We start from the raw sequence: 21,681 nt of genomic DNA on the forward strand, positions 1-21,681 counted from the left end.
CTCAACTAAAAACTATTTACTCGACTGTACAGCAATAACGAAGTACTAAGAAATCTATACACTACTGTAAAACTACAAAATTAAAAAGACAAATTATACAACTACACTTTATAACTATTTCTCGTCCCCTTTTTTCCTTTCTATATATAAATTCTATTTCTCTTTATCGAAATACTTACACATAAATACTCATACATCAACAACGGTATGTTTTAACAAAAGACGTCTGCGCAACAGTTCTAATTGAAACTATCGATCATAGCTTTATTCGAGCTGGCATTCATTGTTTCAAATTCGTCGTCCATTTTGGAAAACGCTCTCATCTCATCAGAGTTTATATAAGTTCTTATCGATTCGATAAATTTGCTCACTTCTACGCTTATTCTGTTCGGATCGTCGGCGAGCCAATATTTTTCAACGATCACCTGGCCACGCGAAAGGGTTCAGGACTGAGCTTTCCCCGTAGACGTGCTTGGGGTAGTCCGGATACAACCGAAGACCCTGCTGACGTAAAATTGCAATCTCCGTGTTTTAATGCGATTTTTAAATTGGAAATGAAGCTTTGTTAACGCATCCAATATCCATCCTGGGTATTACAAATACCTAGTAGTAGTATTACAAATTTACTCTTACTACAAAATTACAGAATTACAGTCAGAACAATTATGTAATATGATGAACGTTTTCTTTGAAATAACTAAAGCGTATTAAATACGTATTATATATGCTGGACTTTATTGCTTTCTGAAAAAGAACAAGCATAAACAAAGGTGGTTTTGTTATGAGTTAAGTCACATAATTCGATAAAAGAAGCTATTATCCTAGAAATTAATTCGAATCAAGTAGTATTGGTCAACAATTAAACCATGTGCGGTTTAGAGACAAGTACAAGTTAGAGAAGCCACATCTAATAAGTCTCATAAAATGATTACAGGGACTCGATCAGACGTTACGTAAAATTGATTCAATGGTTCTTTTACAACTAATGTTGTAAAGAATTAATATATCGGGGACCTAAATTTTTACCAAAAGTAAAATCAGGGAGATTCAATAAATCGAAATAAGACGAAAATCAAGAATAACAAAAGCACGTTTCAAATCACGTGCAGTATATGATTCGATGATATATTTAACAATCCGTAGCAGAAACTCGTAAAACATGACGCTTTACAGCAATGATCATTAAATGACATCAAGAAAACGTCATTGGCCATTTTCTCAAGAACGTCCTCGGAGAAACTTTTTACGTCTTCAGGTTTATTGCGTAGGCTGAGTGTAAGAGATATACAGATAATAGGACCGTAAGTGTAAAATATAAAGTGGAATGTAAATTCAATCGATAAAAAAATAAATTAACGATATCGCTTTGATGGCGGTGAAACATTTAATTCTCATCATGTTAAGCTTCTTGTTCGAAGATCATATCGTGCTTTTTATAAACTAACTAAGTTTTAATTAAGTTACAGTAGATAACAGATTATAACATTTCAATGGGAAATATACGAGATACAGTGTATTCTGCGCAATAAGTCTCAAGATGTATTAAAAGATTCGAAATGAGTAGTCTGATTCTATCTTTCCTATTATTCACAAATCAATGCATGTCGTGTTTTACATAATACCTGCTTGCTAAATATGGTCATTCCGTTCGAATAGGCGAAAGATTCTGTCCGGCTGTTTACTACATGTATACTATAACACTAAAGATGCGACAGGTATAGGGGTTGCTCGGAGAAACAAAGGTCGCACACCCATCCCTCGTTAGGATATCTGTGGTGTCTACATATACAACAGATTGTGTAAACAGAGATGTTAACAGACTACAGAAAATCTGTCAATATTTCCCAATAAGATTAAATCTATTTCCAATGAAATGCAATAGTTGATATCTCACATGTATCGATAGATTATGCTACCAGGTACATATGTGTGTTATCTTTTTTTCATAAATATCTCTACCAGTTCATGCAAAAGTTGATAAAAGATTTTTTCTATCAAAGTTTGCATATTTATTTCTTTTTTTATTTCTAAAGTTAGAAGCACTAATCTCGCGTTGAATACGAGATATACCATAGGAAGTGAGAATGTTTTCATGAAACAGAATTCTTCGCTAAATGAGTCATACACATCAATGACGTCAGGATACGTGCGTAGTCAACAGCCCAAACCCACGCTTTTATAAACTGCTCGTCAGATTTCCGTCCCATTCGGCGTTGAACTAATTCTTAGTCTTTATATTTTACGTAATTTTTCTAGCCCTGTCATGATCTTCGAATTTTTGTGCCTGAATCATGTCCCTCGTTTTAACAAAAAATAAGGAAGAAAGTTCTGTATTGTGACAAAATCTTTAGCAAAATATTGAAATAAAAAATCATACAACGATTACTTTATCTACTCTTCAAACTTAAGAAATTTATTAAGAATAGAAACATATAATGGAAAATGGCTCAAAGAACGCAGCAGGGTCACAAGAAATATTATACATAAGCAAGAATTTTAAAGATTTTGCTAAAAAAATAGTAGAATTAGAAAGGTCATCTCTAGGTGTTACATATACGCAACATTGTACTTTAATCAACTATTAATTAACTAAATAATAAATGTACCTATTTTCTATTGTCTATATTGTACCATGTCTTCTTTACAGAACAAATCCAGGAAATTATGTGTTAATAATTAATAGATAAATAATGTTTTCTTGCAAGGCACGTACAAAAAATTCATTGCTAAAATGGTTAAACAAATCAAATTTTCTGACATCACTTTAAATTATTCCACTGGGCCTGCACACCAATTTCCTTCTAAATTGCACTTCTGCGCAGCAAAGTTCCCTCGCAATTTATTTAACGTAATGATAGGTTCGCCAGATAATTTTCCATAATTTATTGCCAGGAAGAACCGTGCAACTATTCATGCTAATTACTCGTTACGACACTGCGTTACCCGAAGATATAGGATAATTATGAATATGAATTAATACCGAAATAAAATGAAAAATAATAAGTCCACGGTGACGCATTTTTTTCAATGCAATTGCCCTAATTTTCCCCGTGTATAATCCCACGCCTATTGTGAGGGACAGCTCTTGTAATTAAGATAAATTGATCGTAAAAGCATCAGTTCTGATTATCAGTAGCGACACGAATTGTTTGGTTTCAAAGAATTACTGCGATGCCGCATCAGGTGTGAGTTACTTTCAAGTGATTAGAGTAAACCATATTCCCAACGATGCAAAATTCCATTTAACATCATTTTTCCATCAAAAATGGAATAAACCAAAAGCTGATTTCAATGTGAAATCTTCATTTTGTAATAAATATATACGTATTATTATTTAATTATCATTTGGTAAGCTTTTTATGTTATGCTTTAAACTATTTTTGTAGCTGCTAGTTAAACTATTTCACTGGAATGTTACACGTTATTTTTATTGTTAGATTTATATAATAAAAGCACGACATGGGAACGTTTTACAAATGTATCACAGAAGCCTATTTTTGTGCAAATCAACAAATCAAATTTAAAGTAGAAATCCTATATATTTCTCTTATTTTTTATGCCAAAATAGGCAGATAAAATCGAAACAGTGAAGCGACTATTTGATGAAAAGTGTTTCAGGGAAATGCTTCATTTATCAAAAGAAGCAGGCGATAAACCGAATCCCCTTCGTAAACGAAAAACGGCTGCAAGAAATTGTCAAGAGACCTATTCCGGTGCACGTTATTCCAAATTCAGTGTGTCTTACATACATTTATGTGAAATAATTCTTCCACGAAAAGTAAGAAATAGTTAGATCATTCGAATTTTCTGGATAAACTCTCAAGGATATGACAACGAATCTATGATTAAAAATATTTTCGGATGATCGATCTAAGTCGATGAAGGTATGCGCACATGGTTGCTGGATAGGAATTTGCCCTCGAAAGTGAAGTAGTATCGAAACCGGTGATAGTAGGTGGTTGGAAGCAATATGGCGACCCTTAGTTAGCGATGTAGAGTGCGCGGGCGCCGATCGACATCGTGGTCCAGGGTCGTGCATGCCCGCTTTCTCCGTTTATGGACCAATCACATCGCGCCTAGAGGAGAAAATCAATAGGCGTAGAGGCACGGATGACGTCAGCCTGCAACCCGACGATCGACCGATGCGACGCGGGCGGCGCCGGCCAATTTCTACGGAGCAATCAATAAGTAAAGATATCCAACGATGTCGGCAATAGCACCCACGTATCTTTATTTCAACCATATACGAATACGTATCTAACCGCCTGTTATTGCTCATTCAAAAATCTAATTCAACCTTTGTTACAACCCCCTAATCACGAAAGCCACCCCTAAAGGCAGTAATCGTTTCGTCAATATAGTAGCCAAATTATCAATATTGTTAAAAGTTAGAGACTCTCGGTTACTGCATATTTATTATTGTGTTTATTCATTCATAATTTTGGATTATAACTACCTTAAAACCACGAAGGTTCTTTCCAAAGCACAATAGTTTCGCTGTCATAGTAGCTGAAATGTTAATATTATTAGAAAAATTTAGAAATATTCATTTATGATCTTAGATTATATAATTGCAATTCCTAATTATAGAAGTCAATTCTGAAACTGTAATAGTTTCATAAATGCCGTAGATGAATTATTAATGTTATTGGAAAATTTGAGAAACCTGGTTATCGTATATTTAGTGTTGTGTATAATTATTCATGATTTTAGATTATAACTGCACATCCTAATTAGGAAACCACCTCTAAAAAGGGGTGATACTTTTATGGGTAAAGTAGGCAAATTATTTATTTGCTCTTCTTACCTAAAATGTTCTGTCTATCATTTTTTCGTTTTTTAACGTATATTTAAATATTTGAAATTATTTGTGAATAAAGAAAAACAAAAATGACATAACTGGTGGCTACTGACGTGAGTTATTTGCCAAAATAATAAAATTGAAAAAATATTAGGTAAATATCTTGATGAATATATATATCTTAATCGAAAACAAATGCTATCTTACGTTAACAGGCTGTATTGAATCAAATATTACAATATTTCGATAAAATTGTTTTTCCGTAACGTTGCATCGTGAGTAAGTTATATATAAGTAGTACCATTGACGCATGTTCATATTTCATGAGATTTCGTTCCAGGAACGTCATTAGGACATTTGGCCACTGTCACAAAAATGATAAATTTTCCTCTAAATTTCTTAATATTATGTCACGTATAATTATAATTTGGATGTTCATCGTTTAAATTTATTACATTTTGGATTTTATTTTATATCATGAAAAATAGATGATTTAATAATGTTATACAACAAGTAACATAATAATTATGAAATATTCATTTTTAATATCATAATTTTTTGATTTACGATATTCTAAACGCTATTGACTTTGTAATAAATATCATTTAACATTTTTATATTGATATATATTAAGATTGATAGAAGAATGAATTATAACACATAGATGTCATGTTCAACGAAAGTTCATAATTAGTATTCTGTTAAAATTATACATGTCAAGATTTAGTGAAACATGCAAATTGCCGAGAAAAGAAGAATAACTTTCAAAGATATTGAATCAAAGTAGATACTTGACACTTTTATTCATAGTACCACTTTTAATCATCTATCGATACACAAATAATTTCCATCGAACATATTCAACTTATTCAACTATTACTTATTTAAACAAATGAAGGGCAAAAACATTACACTTTTCAAATACAGATCAGAAACATTTCTTTATTTTTTCTCTTTTCCTACATTAAATATAAGTCCTTCCATTATCTTGAAGTATATAATATTTTGAACTGCTAAAAAAATTAAAATAATTTTAAAAAATATAAAGATTTCTATTTAAAAATTTGTTTAAATTTGTTAGGTTCGTATTGGCCCGATCGCTGAATCCAAACAGCGTTCTTATTCACAACAAATTTGATAGTCAACTCCTATTAACGTATCCCTAACGAACTTAAATCAGCACAAAGATTTAGTTTGTGCCGCGGTCTTTTCAGCATCAACCTTCCGCGGCGTTGCACTTGCATACCCTAATTTTGAAAAAATCCTAATCCTAGAAGCGCGGTATAATTTTCTTCAGTAACGATCCGCGACTCGAACGTATTTGTGTAAATATGTACCATCGGGTGGCTTCGTATTTTACCAGCAAAAACCTTGTGGCAGGAACGAGTCGATTCCACGCACGTTCACTAAGACGAAAGCGCCCCCTTCGATCATAATTAACACTTCTGATATGCACTAACATAATGAATCATTCGAAACATGCTGCGAACGTACTCCTCGATTCATTGATCTTAGAATTAACTACATAGATACGACACATACATGCACTTATCTTTATATATCGCATATCGTTCAATCTTTATGCAAATACACGTACGAGCACACGTTAAGAGCAAATATAGATGAGAATTTTCTCTTTTCAAACCCTCCTTGACATAACAGAGAAATATATTATAGAACGTGTAAAAAAATGTCAAGTATCGATCAAAATCATTTATTCAGATACTCATTTGCAAGGAAATATTTCGAAAAAAATTATACTTGAAATATTCAAATTACTTACATTTAAGCCCTAGTCTTCGAATTTTTATGTCCTAATTTAGCGCTCGTTTTGATAAACAAAAAGATTTTTGAAGTTTTAAGAAATCACGCGTATTAACAATGATTCTTTCATATTTTCCTCAAATTAAAATTTTTTAACAATGGGAAGACCCGATTATGTCGGAAATGACCCAAGGAACGTAGAATTTTATCCCTAATAATAATCGATCAAAATTCTTCGGACGATTTTTTATATTTTATACATGTAGTGCATTTACGAACTGTCATCGTATAAAGTCAAACCAACCATGCTAATGAACTAACTATGAAACAGAATAAAGGAATACAATGTCGCGATGGTTAAAACTGATCTGTCTGACTAAAGTTGTACGTATCTACTGTGTACTCTAGATTGACAAAGCAAACAGGAAATTAATTTGCGGCGCAAACGGCATTCGAAGATTTATAATAGACGATGTATTGTACACAAACGAGTTTACGATAACTACAATGATAGCAACGCGTTCGTACATTCATAACGAATGTGCTATTAGTACAAGTGGTTAAAATGACAAGAATGTTTTCGACTCACCAGATACGTAGGCAGTGACGTGAAAACAGCTGAGGACCTCCGGCCATACTGGTTCTAGTTCCGCGATGTTCCTCGAGACACGGCGTGGACGCGACGCGACGCGACGCAAAGCAATTCAACTCTAACCGATCGATTATCAAAGGCGCGAGTTAGGCGTCTTTTTCTTCTTTCTCGGCACTCGCTTGTGCAGCTTATTAACCGTGTGGCGCTGATGTCTGTTTTCTCCTAGCGAAATAGCGCGACGTTTCATGCGAAATTTTCAATTCACACTGCCCATTGATATTATGCCAGATGAAAACGGAAATGACCGCGATGGTTATCGATATATGATAACTTAAATAGCGCGCTTCAATTTGAGCGCGAAAGTTTTCCAAATCGTTCTTGATATGTAAAAGATGATTCTTTTATTAATTTAAGAATATCGGTTTAACATTTGAAAGTATATTTTATATTTTTAAGAAAGAAAAATAATCTTTATGAAATAATATAATTAGTAAGATATTTCTTTTATCTGATTTTAAACCAACAATAACTTCTCTGGCAAATTTCATTATCATTTATTGTTATATGCGTACAATATATATGAAACAGATATATATAAAATCATAAATGTCTTCTGAAGACAAATAAGAAGAGAGAGAATACAAAATTGATTCTCGAAAAAGGTTCATACTATGTAAAAATCATTTTCGACACTATCATATCTTCCTTCACTCTCTAACATTTCTGAGCATTGTTGTAACGGCTATTCACGTCATTCCAGTTCACTATGTCGAAGATAGCTTTAACATAATCAGGTCGAACATTCTTATATTGTAAATAGTACGCGTGTTCCCAAACATCGATACCAAAAAGTGGTATCAAACCAGTTGTAGCTTGGAGAGGGTCTTGGTTAGCGCAAGTAGCTATCCTTAAAGATTTTGCTTTTGGACAATATCCAAGCCAACCCCAACCAGAACCTTGGATAGCAACAGTACTCTCAGATAACCGCTTTTTCATCTCTTCCATACTACCGAAGTCCTTCTCAATCTGTTTGAGGAGTGCAGCTGAAAGAAAATGATATTTAATTAATTTATATTTGATTTTATTACAGAATATCTATCTCGTAGAGATATTTACCATCTGGTTTACCGCCATTTGGTGAAAGATTACACCAGAAAATTGAATGATTTAAGTGACCTCCTCCATTGAATTTAATAGCTGGACCCAATGCAATTTGCGTATTAACATCACCTTTGGCGACAGCTTCTTTCATTTTCTCTTCGGCAACATTTAAATTGTTAACATATGTCGCATGATGCTTTGAATGATGAAGTTGCATAATTTCAGCGCAGATGATAGGTTCCAAAGCTTTGTAATCATAGGGTAATTCAGGTAGTGAATGTTTTGTTCTCACAAATGTGTCTTTGCTAAAAGTGAAAGATACATAATAGAATTTTTATTTTATCTAGAAATTTGCATAATATATATTGTAAAGTTAAAAATAATATGTAATAGTTAAAAAAATAGAGTATAAATTATATACTTAACTTTTATGTTTAAAAATATCATATCTACAAAATATCAACTTTGTTTTCATTGATAATATGAATATTATCTTGTCATATGTTGTTTATTTTTTGTTATTATTTTTTATCATGTATATTCTTTTTATTTTTTACATTTCAAATTTAAATAAAATTTACTTCATACATGTATGATATATATGGACTACAAATATAATGATATTCATATATCACATTGACAAAGTATTTATCTAACATATATCTACATGCCAAAGGTCAAACCAAATTGATATTGATTTTTTGTATATACAGTTAATTTCAGCACTTTGACAATATGTCTAAATATATTTTTTTAAAATATACATTTGCCTTTTGTAATTTGGTTCAATATTTTCAAATTTGATAGATGCATCCAATACATATGGCTGAATATCAGTAATATTTTGTCATTTAACTATCAATTATTGTAAAATAAATTTCAATTTGGAACTTAAATTATATAAATGACCATATATAAATTATATATTTAATTAAGTGAAAAGAAATCAGTTTATATTAAATATAATTCATTCCAAATTTTGATATTATTTTTGCAATTATATTTTAAAGTACAAATGTTAATCTTTTATACAATTATGTATATATACAATATCAATAAACGCAATTGTTACAAATAAAATATCTAATACTAATGACAAAAAGCAGAAAGAATGACAGGTTAGAAATTATATAATATCAACTATGCGAATGTCAATTATAAATAAAAAGTAAGATAGACTTACATTGTGTTGGAAAACAGAGCACGTCTTGCTGCGAACATTATTGAAACTGTGACAAATCAACTTGTTTTTATAAACTAATATCAGAAAATGTGAAGTGCAGAAGCAACCGTTGATCACAGACTTGTCGCGATAGTTGCAAAAATCTTAATGCCGGAGTATGCCGGGAAATGGCTCGAACTCTACTACCACTACCAGCTATACAAATATCAGATATTACGTCACAATCTTTTTCCACTGACAGTAACCACATTACTAATTTTCCCCTAATTAGACAATATCTACATATTTAGATGATATATTATAATTAAAACATGACTAACCCTTAGAAAATATTTTTTTCATTTTGATAAACATTACATCTTCCCGAAGTTTATATTAATTATTTAAAAATATTTCGTATAAAATTAGGAACAAATATAGCTTTTGTGTTACAAGGCTACAGGCTTTATGGTTTCAATTTTATTTTAATTAGATGTTTTTAATTTCCAATTTTCATAACTGTAAAAGTTGATGAATAAAAGAAATGACGTTTTACCTTACGATTATCATAAATAATTATTTTTGTGTTGAAAGGTAATATTTAATTGATAAATTACATATTATACAATAATAATCGTTTTTGTTATAGATATATTTGAATTGAATTATCCACAAATTATATTTTAATTATGGATAAGTTTCCAAAAATTATACTCCAAATACAATAGATATACCTATTCAAAATCCAAACTGAACATTACATACCAAAATTACAATTGAATTAGAAAGCAAAATATTTATGTAAGAAACACGATAAAAAATATGTGCTTTTATACAAGATACTATAAAATAGCAATGTAAATATTTTGTATATTTGTCCTCAAAAAAAATAAAAAATATGCAACTGTGATGTTCTGTGATCTATAGATCAGTTGCACGTTTTACTGAAATTAATATCGTTTAATATTTCATATAATTTACAGGTATTCAATGAATCTAACAAATAGACCTCAATTTTATTATACACAATTAAAAGCATATTTTATGCATGAATAACGAATGTTGACACGCGTGTCTCACAATGAAAAAAACAATACATACATACAAATTATTGCGCACATAATCGTGTATAAATCTATGTATGTGCGTCGTTGTGTATCAGATATTAACATTTGTGTATTTACATAATAAAAAAGGCATTGCCCTGATTATTATTCTATTGTTATTTATATTCTTTATGATTGCTTTGCAAAACCTAACAAGAGAAGCTACTATCAATGTTTTAACGAATTTACAAAAAGCCATTTAAAAACGTTGAAGCATTTGTTCGTAATAACGAATACTTATTAGAAAATTTAATACGATTTTATTGCGAAAGAAAAAATACTTTTAACTATCTACCCCTTTATTCCAACGCCACATTATTTTTGTGAAGATATAATCATACGTAATCAAGTGCTGTTATCTTGGCATTAACGTGACTTCAAAAAATTTGAAATTTAAAGATATATTTACGGATACACGTTATGAAAAATTACAAAACCATCAGAAATAATATTTATCATAATGTGTCTCCATATTATTCTTAAATATAAAATATTCGATTCAACTTATGTTGGGCATTAAGTCACGCTAAGCTTTGTTCATATATAACAAGTGTTATGTGTATAAAATCGTTCTAGAAAACTGTTCATTCTGGATCGCTTTGAAGCGTCTCACCATTAGTTAGAACTAACGCGTCATCATCAGCTTCGTTATAATCAAGAGAAAGGATACTCTCTCTTCTCTTTTTTTTATATGTCCTTTCGTCGTCACTACCTGGTGCACTTTTGTCCCTTTTGGTCCTATCCCTACCCCTAGTTATTCTAGTTAGCACCTCTTCCCCATTAGTTTTATTGTTATTTCTATTATGACTTTTGCTCCTCAGTATCCTTTTATTATTTCGATTTTCTTCATGTTCTTCTTCCCTATCACTTAATTCCTCATTCTCTACTTTAATGATCAAAGCAGCCGAATCACTTGAGCTTTCGTCATTATGGTCTGCTTGATTGGGTTTTCGTTCGACCCGTTCTGTTCTTTCAGTATTAGAAAACTCACACTGTGGCGATCGCTGCGATGATAACGGTGGAGTCCTAGCACCTTTGCACACATCACTATCTTCCATTGATTTTGAAGTCTTTGTTTCCGAAATTGAATTTTCCTCAGATTCTTCCTTCTTTATTGGCGGTGTGTGAGGTGACAAACCATTCGTTAAATTATTTTCGCTTGAATTTGCTTTCAATGCTGCATTTTCTTGCTGTAACAATGTAACTGATTCACGAGCTTTACGTAGCTCTTGTTGTAAGAAGTAAATTGTGCTCTGCATTCCTTCAACATCCTCGTCCAAATCTTGCAAGAATTCATCCAATTCTGTAACATAGACATTACCAACAGACATTAGCTACTTTGATTTATAACATATTAAAAAAATATCCATAACAAAAATAATACCTGATTGTGATTTCTTCATTTCTTCGCTGAAACTTCTTTGAAGAGCAAGATCTCCCTCCAACTTAGCAATTCGTCCACTAGCAATCATGCGACCTAATTCTTCATTTTCTTGATATAACAATCTGCATTTTGCCATTAGTCTTTTACCTGTATTGCTATAAATAAAAAAAATATACAGAGTGTCATTGGAAATACAAATTTATTATTTAGTTTTATCAAAAGACGTAAATTATTATTTACCTATCTGGTGTAAATTTCCAGGCACTAAGTTCGTTTTGGGTGTCCTCTAATTTAGCTTTAGTTGTAACAAGTTCTTGCCTTAATTTTTGAATTAAAATATTAACAGCTGGATCTAACAAAGCAGATCTTAAAGCCACAGCGGATGGAGCATGAGCAGCTTTCATTTCAGCAATTTGACTCTAAAAGAGAGAGGAAAGAAGAAGAGTTACGTGCTATGAAATTTTTTAATTAGTTCTATATTTCTTCTATTAAAAAATGTAAAATCTACATACAATATATTCTTGTAATTCTTGTTCTTTAGAAGCAAGTCTCCTGACTAAAATCTTCTCTCTATGAGATGCTTCTGCATGTTGCTGTCTGTACTTGCTTTCAGAGTCCCTCAATGAGGATAGCTCACCTACAAAAAGAAATTATATCATTTCCTCTTTTAATTAAGACTTCACTGTTTAAAGCTATCTATGTGTTTCGTCAATTTGTTTTATGCTTATTATATAATCATTTTAAAATTAAACAGAGTATGAGCATCTATATATATAATATGTAATATAATGGGTAATATAATATATATACACATGTATATATATCATGTAATGTACATTTTTTATTATATTTTAAAAGGTTATGATTTTTTCAACTTTATTTCAATTAGATATAAAAATACTATACTTCAAATACATTTCAAACATAAAAATCATTAAAGCAGTTATTAATTGATAATACAAATTTAAAGAGAAAGCTGTATTAACATTTATTTAATTTAAAATACAATATGAAAAAAGATGTATTTCCATGTCTTTCATAATTTTACCTATATTTTTATGATATATAATTTTTATTCATACACTTTGAATAAAATTATATTTTCATAATCAGAGTTGGGGATTATTTTATAATATTCTTTTTGATTATTTTCTCCATCTCTGGTAATAATTCGTTTAAATAATGGTAAGTCATATAAATTTATGAGACACATAGAGAGCTAAAAACCTTAAAATATATATGCATATAATATAATGATACAGAGTATTCTGTACAGTCTCTTTTAATATTTCATATCTGTATATCTTTGGTGAAAGAAAGCATAGTGGTGAAAATCTACTATATACTGTTTTGCCCTAAGTGCGCATAAACAAAATATGTTTTCATATGTATGTGACATTGATTGCCTGACAACTGACATTTTTAATTAGCGCATACTTTGAGTTTGGAGTCGTTGCATCGTGCCATTTGTGAGATTCTCTGTGCTTCCACCGAGACCAAGAGTGGACGTTACTTTTCTTCCATGAAAATAGATAGACTACTTGTTGCAGACACAGATGTTGTCACAAGATGACCTCCCGGCCTTATTTGATCAGGATTGTATTTTTTTCAGATTGGTACTTGGACATCAGGAAGTTATGGTGCAGGTACAAATGCATGCATGAATTGCGTTCATAATGGGAATAGACAGGGATGTTTGTCTAGGAACATAATTAAAATTGTTCAGTTTTATCAGATGTATCTATATATAAGATGATATTAAAGATTGTAGATTGGGATAAGAATTGTTAGGATTGGAAAAAGCAGCTGGAATTTCAGATCATAACTGCATCAATTAAAGGTTTCGTACTTCACCAAGACTTAGGTTCACGCATCCCTGGCACAGAGTTTTGTGGGCCAAAGGATGACATAGGGCCTCTGTTTTTACTCTTCTGAGTGGTATATTCAGAGCCAGCAAGGATGTTGTATTTCATTCAATCCTCGCAAAGTGGAAACTCGATATCCAATGTACACACAAACACACACGCACTGTCCTGCTTCTGGCAGTGTGTTTTACTACACTGTAGAATTATACGTGGCACACTGCACGGTCACTTAAGAGCTCATACCAAAAGTAAGCTATGTGTGTTTATTACAGTGAAAGAAATGATTCATAGTGAACACATTCGAAAAAACCTTTCCATCTCTTCTTGTCACACAATATCACTTTTTTCGACATACACTTTGCTTTTAGCATTAAGTGACTTTTAATATCAATAGCAGCGCAACTTAACACCAGATGATAAAATTATGCATACATGCATAATATTGTATTAGATTTTTTGTACATGCAGTGTATATGACTGTCACATCACTTCTGCTCACCAAAAAAATTTCGAACACTGTACATATTGGCATTAATTTAATTGCCCGCACTACACATCACAAATGTAGTTTTCAAAATATTACAATATTACTGTATCACTAGCCTTTATCTAAAGTCTATTACCCAATTGATCTATCTAATGTTTCATATGAATACATAAATTTTCTACAATTGTAATTTGTTTATCGATGTCATAAGAGATGTTCTTAAGAATTTCATCTATCTTATTATGATACTTATTTATTCAAAATTTTTTCGACTTTAGGATTTATAAAAACTTAGCATTATTATTATCCTAAACACAGTACTAATAATATGCTTAATCCCTAATCTTAGCGTCCCTATAAGAGTCTTGTCTCATACAAGAGACCGTTGTGTTCTGGCATTCATAAATTCGCTTAAGAAATGTGGTGAGTGAGGTGGTCTCACTCAAGTGATCTCAGTACCTTCCTGGGCTGCCGCCTGGGCCTCTAGACACTCCACATACAAGTCCTGTTCATGCCACTTGGCTGCTAGCTCATCCTTTGTCATGCTGTCCAATTGTTGCTGTGTTAGTTTCATACGCCTTGGTTGTCTAGGAGAATGAGGACTGCTTGGTTTTCCTCCCATACTATTATTCAATGGACTTCTTGGTGAAGATGGACCAGCAGACTTAACATCGTTGCACTCTTCTGCCATTTTATATTAGAAGTTATTAAAACCACACCTAGGCCTATAAGTATGTTTTGAAGTCTGCCTCTTCTTTAATTGTTTAACGGCAACAAGTGCGTTGATGATATGCTATTAGTGCTAGCACACATTTGTCTGAAAAAAATAAAAATATTTTTTTGGTATAATATATGTATATAATATAAATAAATTTAACAATTATATAAAATTTAATAGTATGCTAAATTGTAATTTTATTGCCTGTAAGTCGACTGTCTTACTGTTCTACATTTACAATAATATTATTATTACTACAAATATATTTATTGTTATTTAACAATCATTATTAATTTTTAATACATTTTTTAAATTTCTATAATGTAATATCAATAAATAGTATATGGTATATTCTAGAACATATTCTTATAACTAAGGTTATATAGCTACAATACATTAAATAGTAAAATAAAATACAAGAATCTTGTTGTAGATAATAAATTATCTATAGAGATATATTTACGAACTCTTTAAATTACAATTTTTAATTTACTTTTGAACAGCGTATTAATATCTAATATAGCATCGAAAAAACATATACATACGATGCAGAGTTACTATGTATTATTGGAGCTATAATTGTAAACTTGTACGACAGTACTATACAGATACACGTTATATTTACTACTTCATTTTCATAGATATTACATGCACTTGTCATGTACTAGGATAAAACTTTTTCAGGGCGCAGGTTCGGACCCGGCTTTTAGAACATACCGCGTGATTGAAGAAGGTCACGTGGCACGTTTAATGTTTTATTGCGACATGCAAGGTAGGGAATGTAGGATCCAGTTATCTATAGTTGAAGGGAACATTGACGCCATTATGTCGACATGTCTGCCATGAACGAGAATTTCGCGATATAAGATTACAAATTTATAATTTATCTTCTTTCGAAGATCATTGAAATTACTTGCATATTTGAATTATAAAAAAGATTTAAAAATATTTCTGTAAAACAGTGCACTTATAATCACATAGCCGTCCAGATGTTTGATACAACTTTAACAATTATAACACTTTTCTAACACAGATCGTCGTGAACTTATTACTATGTAATATTGTCTAACGATATAACATGATTCTTGTTCACTTTACATACCTGGTATGGTGACACGCCTATCATTCCATTGAAAAATGTTTATATCCAGTACTCGGTATAACGTGAAACGATGAAACACGACACCATGTATGTGTATATCCACGTACATGTATATACATATATACCTGTATATGTATATATATATATGTGTGTATACAAATGTAATTTCGTAGTCTGTTATAAGCAAGTTCAAGCTTTCGCTAGTGTGTTCTTCAATTGATCAATTGACGAATGGAATAAATGTGATATACAGGATTTGTCTCAATGTACCGCGCATTCCAAATACAACATCAATACGCGCACATGATACACGTATCGCGTAAATACTCGAAAACCATGCCACTACAGGCTAACACAGTAATATAACTAATCACGAACAATGATTACTGCCGACATCACGTTCAGAGTGCCTAAGAAACGAATGTCAGGCGCATGCTCCAATTACAATTGTCCAAATACAAGTGCTGACATAGAAATGTACCAAATATTTTTCGAATAAATACAATATAAAGAATATCGAAATTAAAAAAAAAACAATATTTCAAAAAATTATCATCAATCAAAAAAGTCACAACTTTTTTATATGTTTCCTGTAATTATTTAGTATTAATGTTACAGTTTATTAATTTATAGTCATATTAAGCACAACACAGTAAAATATATTTCAAATATCGAATCATAAATTTCACAACACTAACTACATTACCGCGAAGTTCTAAATGATCTAAAACATTTCAAGATGGCATGTTAAGCCCGCCATTTTCAAAACGTATAATAATACGAACCTCCGGTAACTATCAGTCTGTATAGAGAGTACGACTTCTTTTTTTACGAATGAAATATATTAATTATTTGAAACAACATTATATTTTTTTAGGCATTACAAAATAATTAAATACTATAATAGTAAAATACCTGGGTAAATCTCCGTTTAAAATGACGTAATAAACGTAAAGTTAAAGTATGCTTATTAATTAAATAATATAAATGAAGATAAAAATAATAATTTATCGCTTTAAAAGGTTAGATTTTTATTTCTTCAATATTCCTGGACTCATCTTGATAGTAGATTTCATTGATTTCACTTTAATGGGTATTGTTTTTGAGACTTTTGTAGGTGGTTTAATCATTGACATACGAGTATTCGATGTATTAAGTGCTCCCAAGTTTGATGATGCCTGTTCTGAAGATACAACCTTTTTTGTTGTCAATAAAGCTCTGCAACTTTAGGAATAGCTTAATTTAAACATTTACATATATAATATTAATTAATAAGATTCAATTATACCTGTTCGACAGGTCGGAATTGATCGTGAGATTTGTTTTACTTGTGCTGTACTTTTTACTCGCCAAAATTTTTTGTCTTGTATCCGAAGATTTTAACAACGAGATATTAGAATTAGCAGTCGAAGGAATGTGAAAGCTACTGCGACGAAGCGTCGGTTTTACATTTTCTTGCTCAGGTTTTAAGTTCCTTCGTGTCGTAGATTTAGGAAGCATTGGTTCGATACTACGACGAGCTCTCGGCGTTAACGTCAAATATGCTTTTGCTCGCGTCTCTTGTTCATTCGTCGATTTTGATAAAGGTTTGATGATTGTACATGTACTTGATTTAGTTGATGTATAGGGACTGAGAATAATAGCAGGTGCTGATCTTACGGATGCACTGTCATTATCTATTATGAAGATAAACAGATTTTAATAATTTCCAGTAGAATATTACTATTTTCAAATAATATTCATTTATCTAAATAAGATAATTGCCTTGAATAGGAGAAGTATCATTCGAAATCTCTGGTTTCTTGATCAGTAACACCTTAAGAGCCTTTTCTAAGTTTTGATATGCCCCTAAAACATATTCAGTTACAATTCTAGGATTTTCAATTTCGTTCTGTAAAGAATATTGCCCTAAGGAATTGGACAATTCAGAAACTACAGAGGGAGAACTCGTAAGCTTTGGAAGTGACGGCCGTGGTTCTTCGTTTAAACTTTCGGTTTCGATGTCCCATGTTTTTTGACGTTGTAAAACAGGTTTAACTGATTGTATTGGAGACATAACACGACTTGCAGGTGGATCAGAATTTACACTCCTACTTTTCTTCTCAGGAACACACTAACAATGCGTAATCAAATTAATTGAAATATAAATAATAAAAATATCATTATTATTTTTATATTATATAATATTCTATAAATATTATATAAATTATATTATAATAATACAATATTATATAAATAAAGTACCCACTTTTAAACTCATATCTGTACGCAGAAACATTTCCGGTTCTGTATGACTTCGCGTAACTCCAATGTCTGCTGTTAAATTATTCTGCGCGGTTTTACAAGACGTATTACTTGTTTGTGAAGCGTTTAAAATGTCCATATTTCGATTGACATCCGGTTCGCATACGATTATGTCGAATAGTTTATATGATACATCACGCAAAAGTCGAACGACATCTTTTGATAAACCAGGTAATAAAGTACTACCAGTTTCTTCGATTTTTTGTGATATATTGTCCTGAAAATAAATACAATATTAAAATATTCTTACTGTATACTTCTTACTGTACTTTTCACGATTGTTGACTAAAATCGTAAACTTGTACTAATTTTTTTCTGAGGAAAATAAAGAAGATATGTTTAAATCGATATACTCGATGTATTTATTATTTTTTTGCTGTCAAATTGTCAAATTTCAGTTTTGGACGTTGTCGTATTTCAGATAAATATTAAATTGCATAATAGAGGTATATCTTTACTTTCATTCGCGCAAGTTATACATTATTTAGTTAGTTGAGCTATTTACATACGTAGTAAATGATGCTTGAATTTAGAAATATTACTATACGTAAAATAAAAATTATTCCATCCCGAATATAATATTAAACGCTGTAAGCATTAGATAATTCATTTTAATTGTTAATACTTTCATAAGACCCAAGTTCACGTGATTGAGAAGCTCTCAATTTAAGCATTTCGATACACTTTATATTATTTATTGCCTCCCCCCCCTAAGTTTGTAAATGTTGGAAGTCAATAAACTCCAAATGACAAACGATGTAAATGCTAAAATTAATACACATTTAAATTTTTTAATTCGCGCGATCACTTCAGTAATAGCTCAGCATAATTTCATTTTAATACTTAGATAAAGCCAGATTTAATAAAAATTATGAAAGAAATTATTAATTTTTGCATACGGTGCTTCCAACAGGTCCGGTACCACTAATAGTCCAAAAGGATGCGTCCTTAATGTGATCAGAATTGGGACATTTACATATGACTCCTCCTAATTCTAACACTGCCCTCATGTTGGAAATATCGCATTCGAGTGCAACTCTAAGAACTCCTTGATCAGGTGTTTCAACATTATTATCATTCTTTCCTGAGGCATGTAAATCATCGTGCCTTTCAAACGAGAGTAGTTTAAATCCGATCGCTTGTAAAAAACTGGCTAACGTTGCTACGTCCGGTTTTGTTGAATGTCGAATGTCGCGCATTTCCTCATTGTTCCAGTCAGCATGCGCATGTACACCAGTTATCCATTTGAGTACCCACTGATAAAACTTTCGTTGTGCACTAGATTGAGGAGCATTTTGACTGTTAGGAACACACGTGCTGGTATCCATCCTGAGAACTTGTAAACTGAGTGTCACGAGAAACAAACTGTTCTCGGTATTTATATTTAAATTTTTTTTTACTGGCAACCGAAAGTGTCAGTAATGAACCTACATACATATACTAGTATTAAACATATAACAGTCCTTGCTATTGGATTATAAACATTCAAAATGATACGAATAACGATAAACGAAAATATATACAAATTACAAATCTATATAAATTTAATCTTATTGCAAATATCTTTTGTGCTATTTTTTTCATAAACTATATACAACATCTATATGATAAATGATAATATATGATATACATACATTTTTTTTTAAGATATCATGTAAATGTAGTATTGAATTAGAGCTTAATTATTTAATGGTACATAAAAAATATATATAACCTAACACTGTATAAATTATAAATATTTATTTAGTATACATAGTATCTGTTTGATGATGTATTAGAATAATCGTATATATAATCCATAAAATACATACTTTATGTGGGTATTTAATTGTTGTTTACATTGTTACATGAATATTATTTAGTAACAATATAATTTAAGCTGTATTTGAATTATTTTAATAGCATAAAAGTTATATTGCAGATTTTATAGATATTTAATTATAATATCAATTAATATGTTACTATATTGTGTTTCATATTTTTAGGTTATAGTTAGATACAAATAAAATAAGTGGAACTATGAATGCTTTTTTATTGACCTCTACAAATTGTCATTTATCTCAATTCATTTTGTTATATTTCTTTATTGTAAACCATTATTTATCTCATCTTCTTTATTTCAGAATTTGTAAAAAAGTGGTTTTACAATGGCATTTGTAAGAGTTACTTTGGTAGCTGGTGCTACAGCCATACAATTATTTCCACAAACTTTCTTATTGGAACAATATAGAAAAATTAGAGCTAGATATGAGTAAGTATAAAAAATTGTGAGAAGATATTAAGAATTCTATAATGCAATTTTGTAAAATTTTATAAATAGCTTTGAGAATAATGAAATACCGATACGAAAAGATATTGATAGAAGAATTAAAGATGTACTAGATGATATAAATCTAGTATATAGACCAACGATACCAGAAGAACGTATTAAATTTTTTAATGTTTATGATATAGAAATGTTTCATGCTGGAACAACGTACTCAAAGTATGGTGGCTTAGTTGGAATTCCAGTGAATTTTGAATATAATGATATTAGTCATATAAATAATGGAAACATATCAATTCAATCTGCATCACTTCAATGGGATGCAGAAGCTACCGAGGAATTTTATAAGTCTTTAGTACTCTCAGAAAATGCCCAAAAATTTGCTATAGCTCAACAAATTTTAAAAGTCACAAATTTTGATCCAATAATAAAAGGTTTGAGTGTATTTGCAGATGCAATACTAGGATTAGGAGCTTATGAGTTACTTTGTTCAAAATTAAAAATTACTAAACAGCAAAGAGGCAAAAATGTTTTATGTATGAGTATTGCTGCAATTGGAGCTTTTATTTTTACCGTATTAACAAATAATGATTTAAATTATTATAGAGAGACAGAAGTCAATAAAATAATGTCTCAAATTGATGATAAATATATTCAAGGTGGTGTGGAATATTATGAAAAATTAGCACAAAGGAATAGGGCCTTAAGAGTACTATTGGGAAGTAAGGGTACATATATGTATACACCTGTTGGAAATCAGACTACTTGGTTTACTCAAAAACAGATTCCAATTTCTGAACAAATAGATTATTTTAAACAAAAAATGCAAAATATCCAGTCACAATTAGTGTAGTATGTATGTTTAAGATTTTATGTAAATAAAACAATGATAATGAAATTAATGACAAATTCGGAGTTAATTAATTAATAGTAGTTCCATTCTAAATTAACTTTATTTATTAATACATATTAATTACTTAATTTATATACAATAGAAATATTATTTTTAAAATATTTATCTATATGAAA

The 21,681-nt window shown here is 30.7% G+C and overlaps 5 protein-coding genes across 10 annotated transcripts in view; 1 reads left to right on the forward strand and 4 right to left on the reverse strand.

The window, feature by feature from the left end:
• The window catches only part of LOC126917558 (kinesin-like protein unc-104), a 35,737-nt gene extending 28,347 nt beyond the window's left edge, over positions 1-7,390 (reverse strand). The window contains exon 1 of the mRNA XM_050724514.1: positions 7,155-7,390. The gene's annotated coding sequence lies outside the window, so the exon portion shown is untranslated. The remainder of the gene's footprint in view (positions 1-7,154) is intronic.
• Positions 7,391-7,687: 297 nt separating this feature from the next.
• Positions 7,688-9,771, reverse strand: LOC126917583 (superoxide dismutase [Mn], mitochondrial). The gene is made up of 3 exons (XM_050724603.1): positions 9,442-9,771; positions 8,274-8,563; positions 7,688-8,200 (listed from the first exon to the last, which is right to left on the reverse strand). The coding sequence occupies exons 1-3, from the start codon at positions 9,477-9,479 to the stop codon at positions 7,872-7,874; spliced, it is 657 nt and encodes a 218-aa protein (XP_050580560.1). The 5' UTR covers positions 9,480-9,771; the 3' UTR covers positions 7,688-7,871.
• A 269-nt stretch (positions 9,772-10,040) lies between these two features.
• LOC126917568 (pre-mRNA-splicing regulator female-lethal(2)D) lies at positions 10,041-16,542 on the reverse strand. Of its 4 annotated transcripts, none has more exons than XM_050724548.1 (6): positions 16,083-16,542; positions 14,722-15,079; positions 12,423-12,547; positions 12,151-12,329; positions 11,911-12,065; positions 10,041-11,829 (listed from the first exon to the last, which is right to left on the reverse strand). In XM_050724548.1, the coding sequence occupies exons 2-6, from the start codon at positions 14,951-14,953 to the stop codon at positions 11,111-11,113; spliced, it is 1,410 nt and encodes a 469-aa protein (XP_050580505.1). In that variant the 5' UTR covers positions 14,954-15,079; positions 16,083-16,542; the 3' UTR covers positions 10,041-11,110. The 4 variants fall into 4 exon arrangements, with proteins under 4 accessions (XP_050580505.1, XP_050580507.1, XP_050580506.1 ...); XM_050724550.1 differs by lacking the exon at positions 16,083-16,542 and adding an exon at positions 15,698-15,823; XM_050724549.1 differs by lacking the exon at positions 16,083-16,542 and adding an exon at positions 15,526-15,682.
• A 178-nt stretch (positions 16,543-16,720) lies between these two features.
• On the reverse strand, positions 16,721-19,714 carry LOC126917566 (uncharacterized). 2 transcript variants are annotated; one of them, XM_050724545.1, is made up of 5 exons: positions 19,286-19,714; positions 18,331-18,603; positions 17,847-18,195; positions 17,371-17,758; positions 16,721-17,300 (listed from the first exon to the last, which is right to left on the reverse strand). In XM_050724545.1, exons 1-5 carry the CDS (start codon positions 19,712-19,714, stop codon positions 17,114-17,116), a joined length of 1,626 nt encoding a protein of 541 aa, XP_050580502.1. In that variant the 3' UTR covers positions 16,721-17,113. The 2 variants fall into 2 exon arrangements, with proteins under 2 accessions (XP_050580502.1, XP_050580501.1); XM_050724544.1 differs by having other exon boundaries at positions 16,721-17,306.
• On the forward strand, positions 19,612-21,561 carry LOC126917581 (transmembrane protein 177). Of its 2 annotated transcripts, none has more exons than XM_050724600.1 (3): positions 19,612-19,760; positions 20,510-20,637; positions 20,707-21,561. In XM_050724600.1, exons 2-3 carry the CDS (start codon positions 20,534-20,536, stop codon positions 21,503-21,505), a joined length of 903 nt encoding a protein of 300 aa, XP_050580557.1. In that variant the 5' UTR covers positions 19,612-19,760; positions 20,510-20,533; the 3' UTR covers positions 21,506-21,561. The 2 variants fall into 2 exon arrangements, with proteins under 2 accessions (XP_050580557.1, XP_050580558.1); XM_050724601.1 differs by lacking the exon at positions 19,612-19,760 and adding an exon at positions 20,054-20,202.
• The last annotated feature ends 120 nt before the right edge of the window (positions 21,562-21,681 follow it).

Source organism: Bombus affinis, chromosome 6 (genome assembly GCF_024516045.1).
Source record: "Bombus affinis isolate iyBomAffi1 chromosome 6, iyBomAffi1.2, whole genome shotgun sequence".
In the NCBI taxonomy this organism is placed as follows: domain Eukaryota; kingdom Metazoa; phylum Arthropoda; class Insecta; order Hymenoptera; family Apidae; genus Bombus; species Bombus affinis.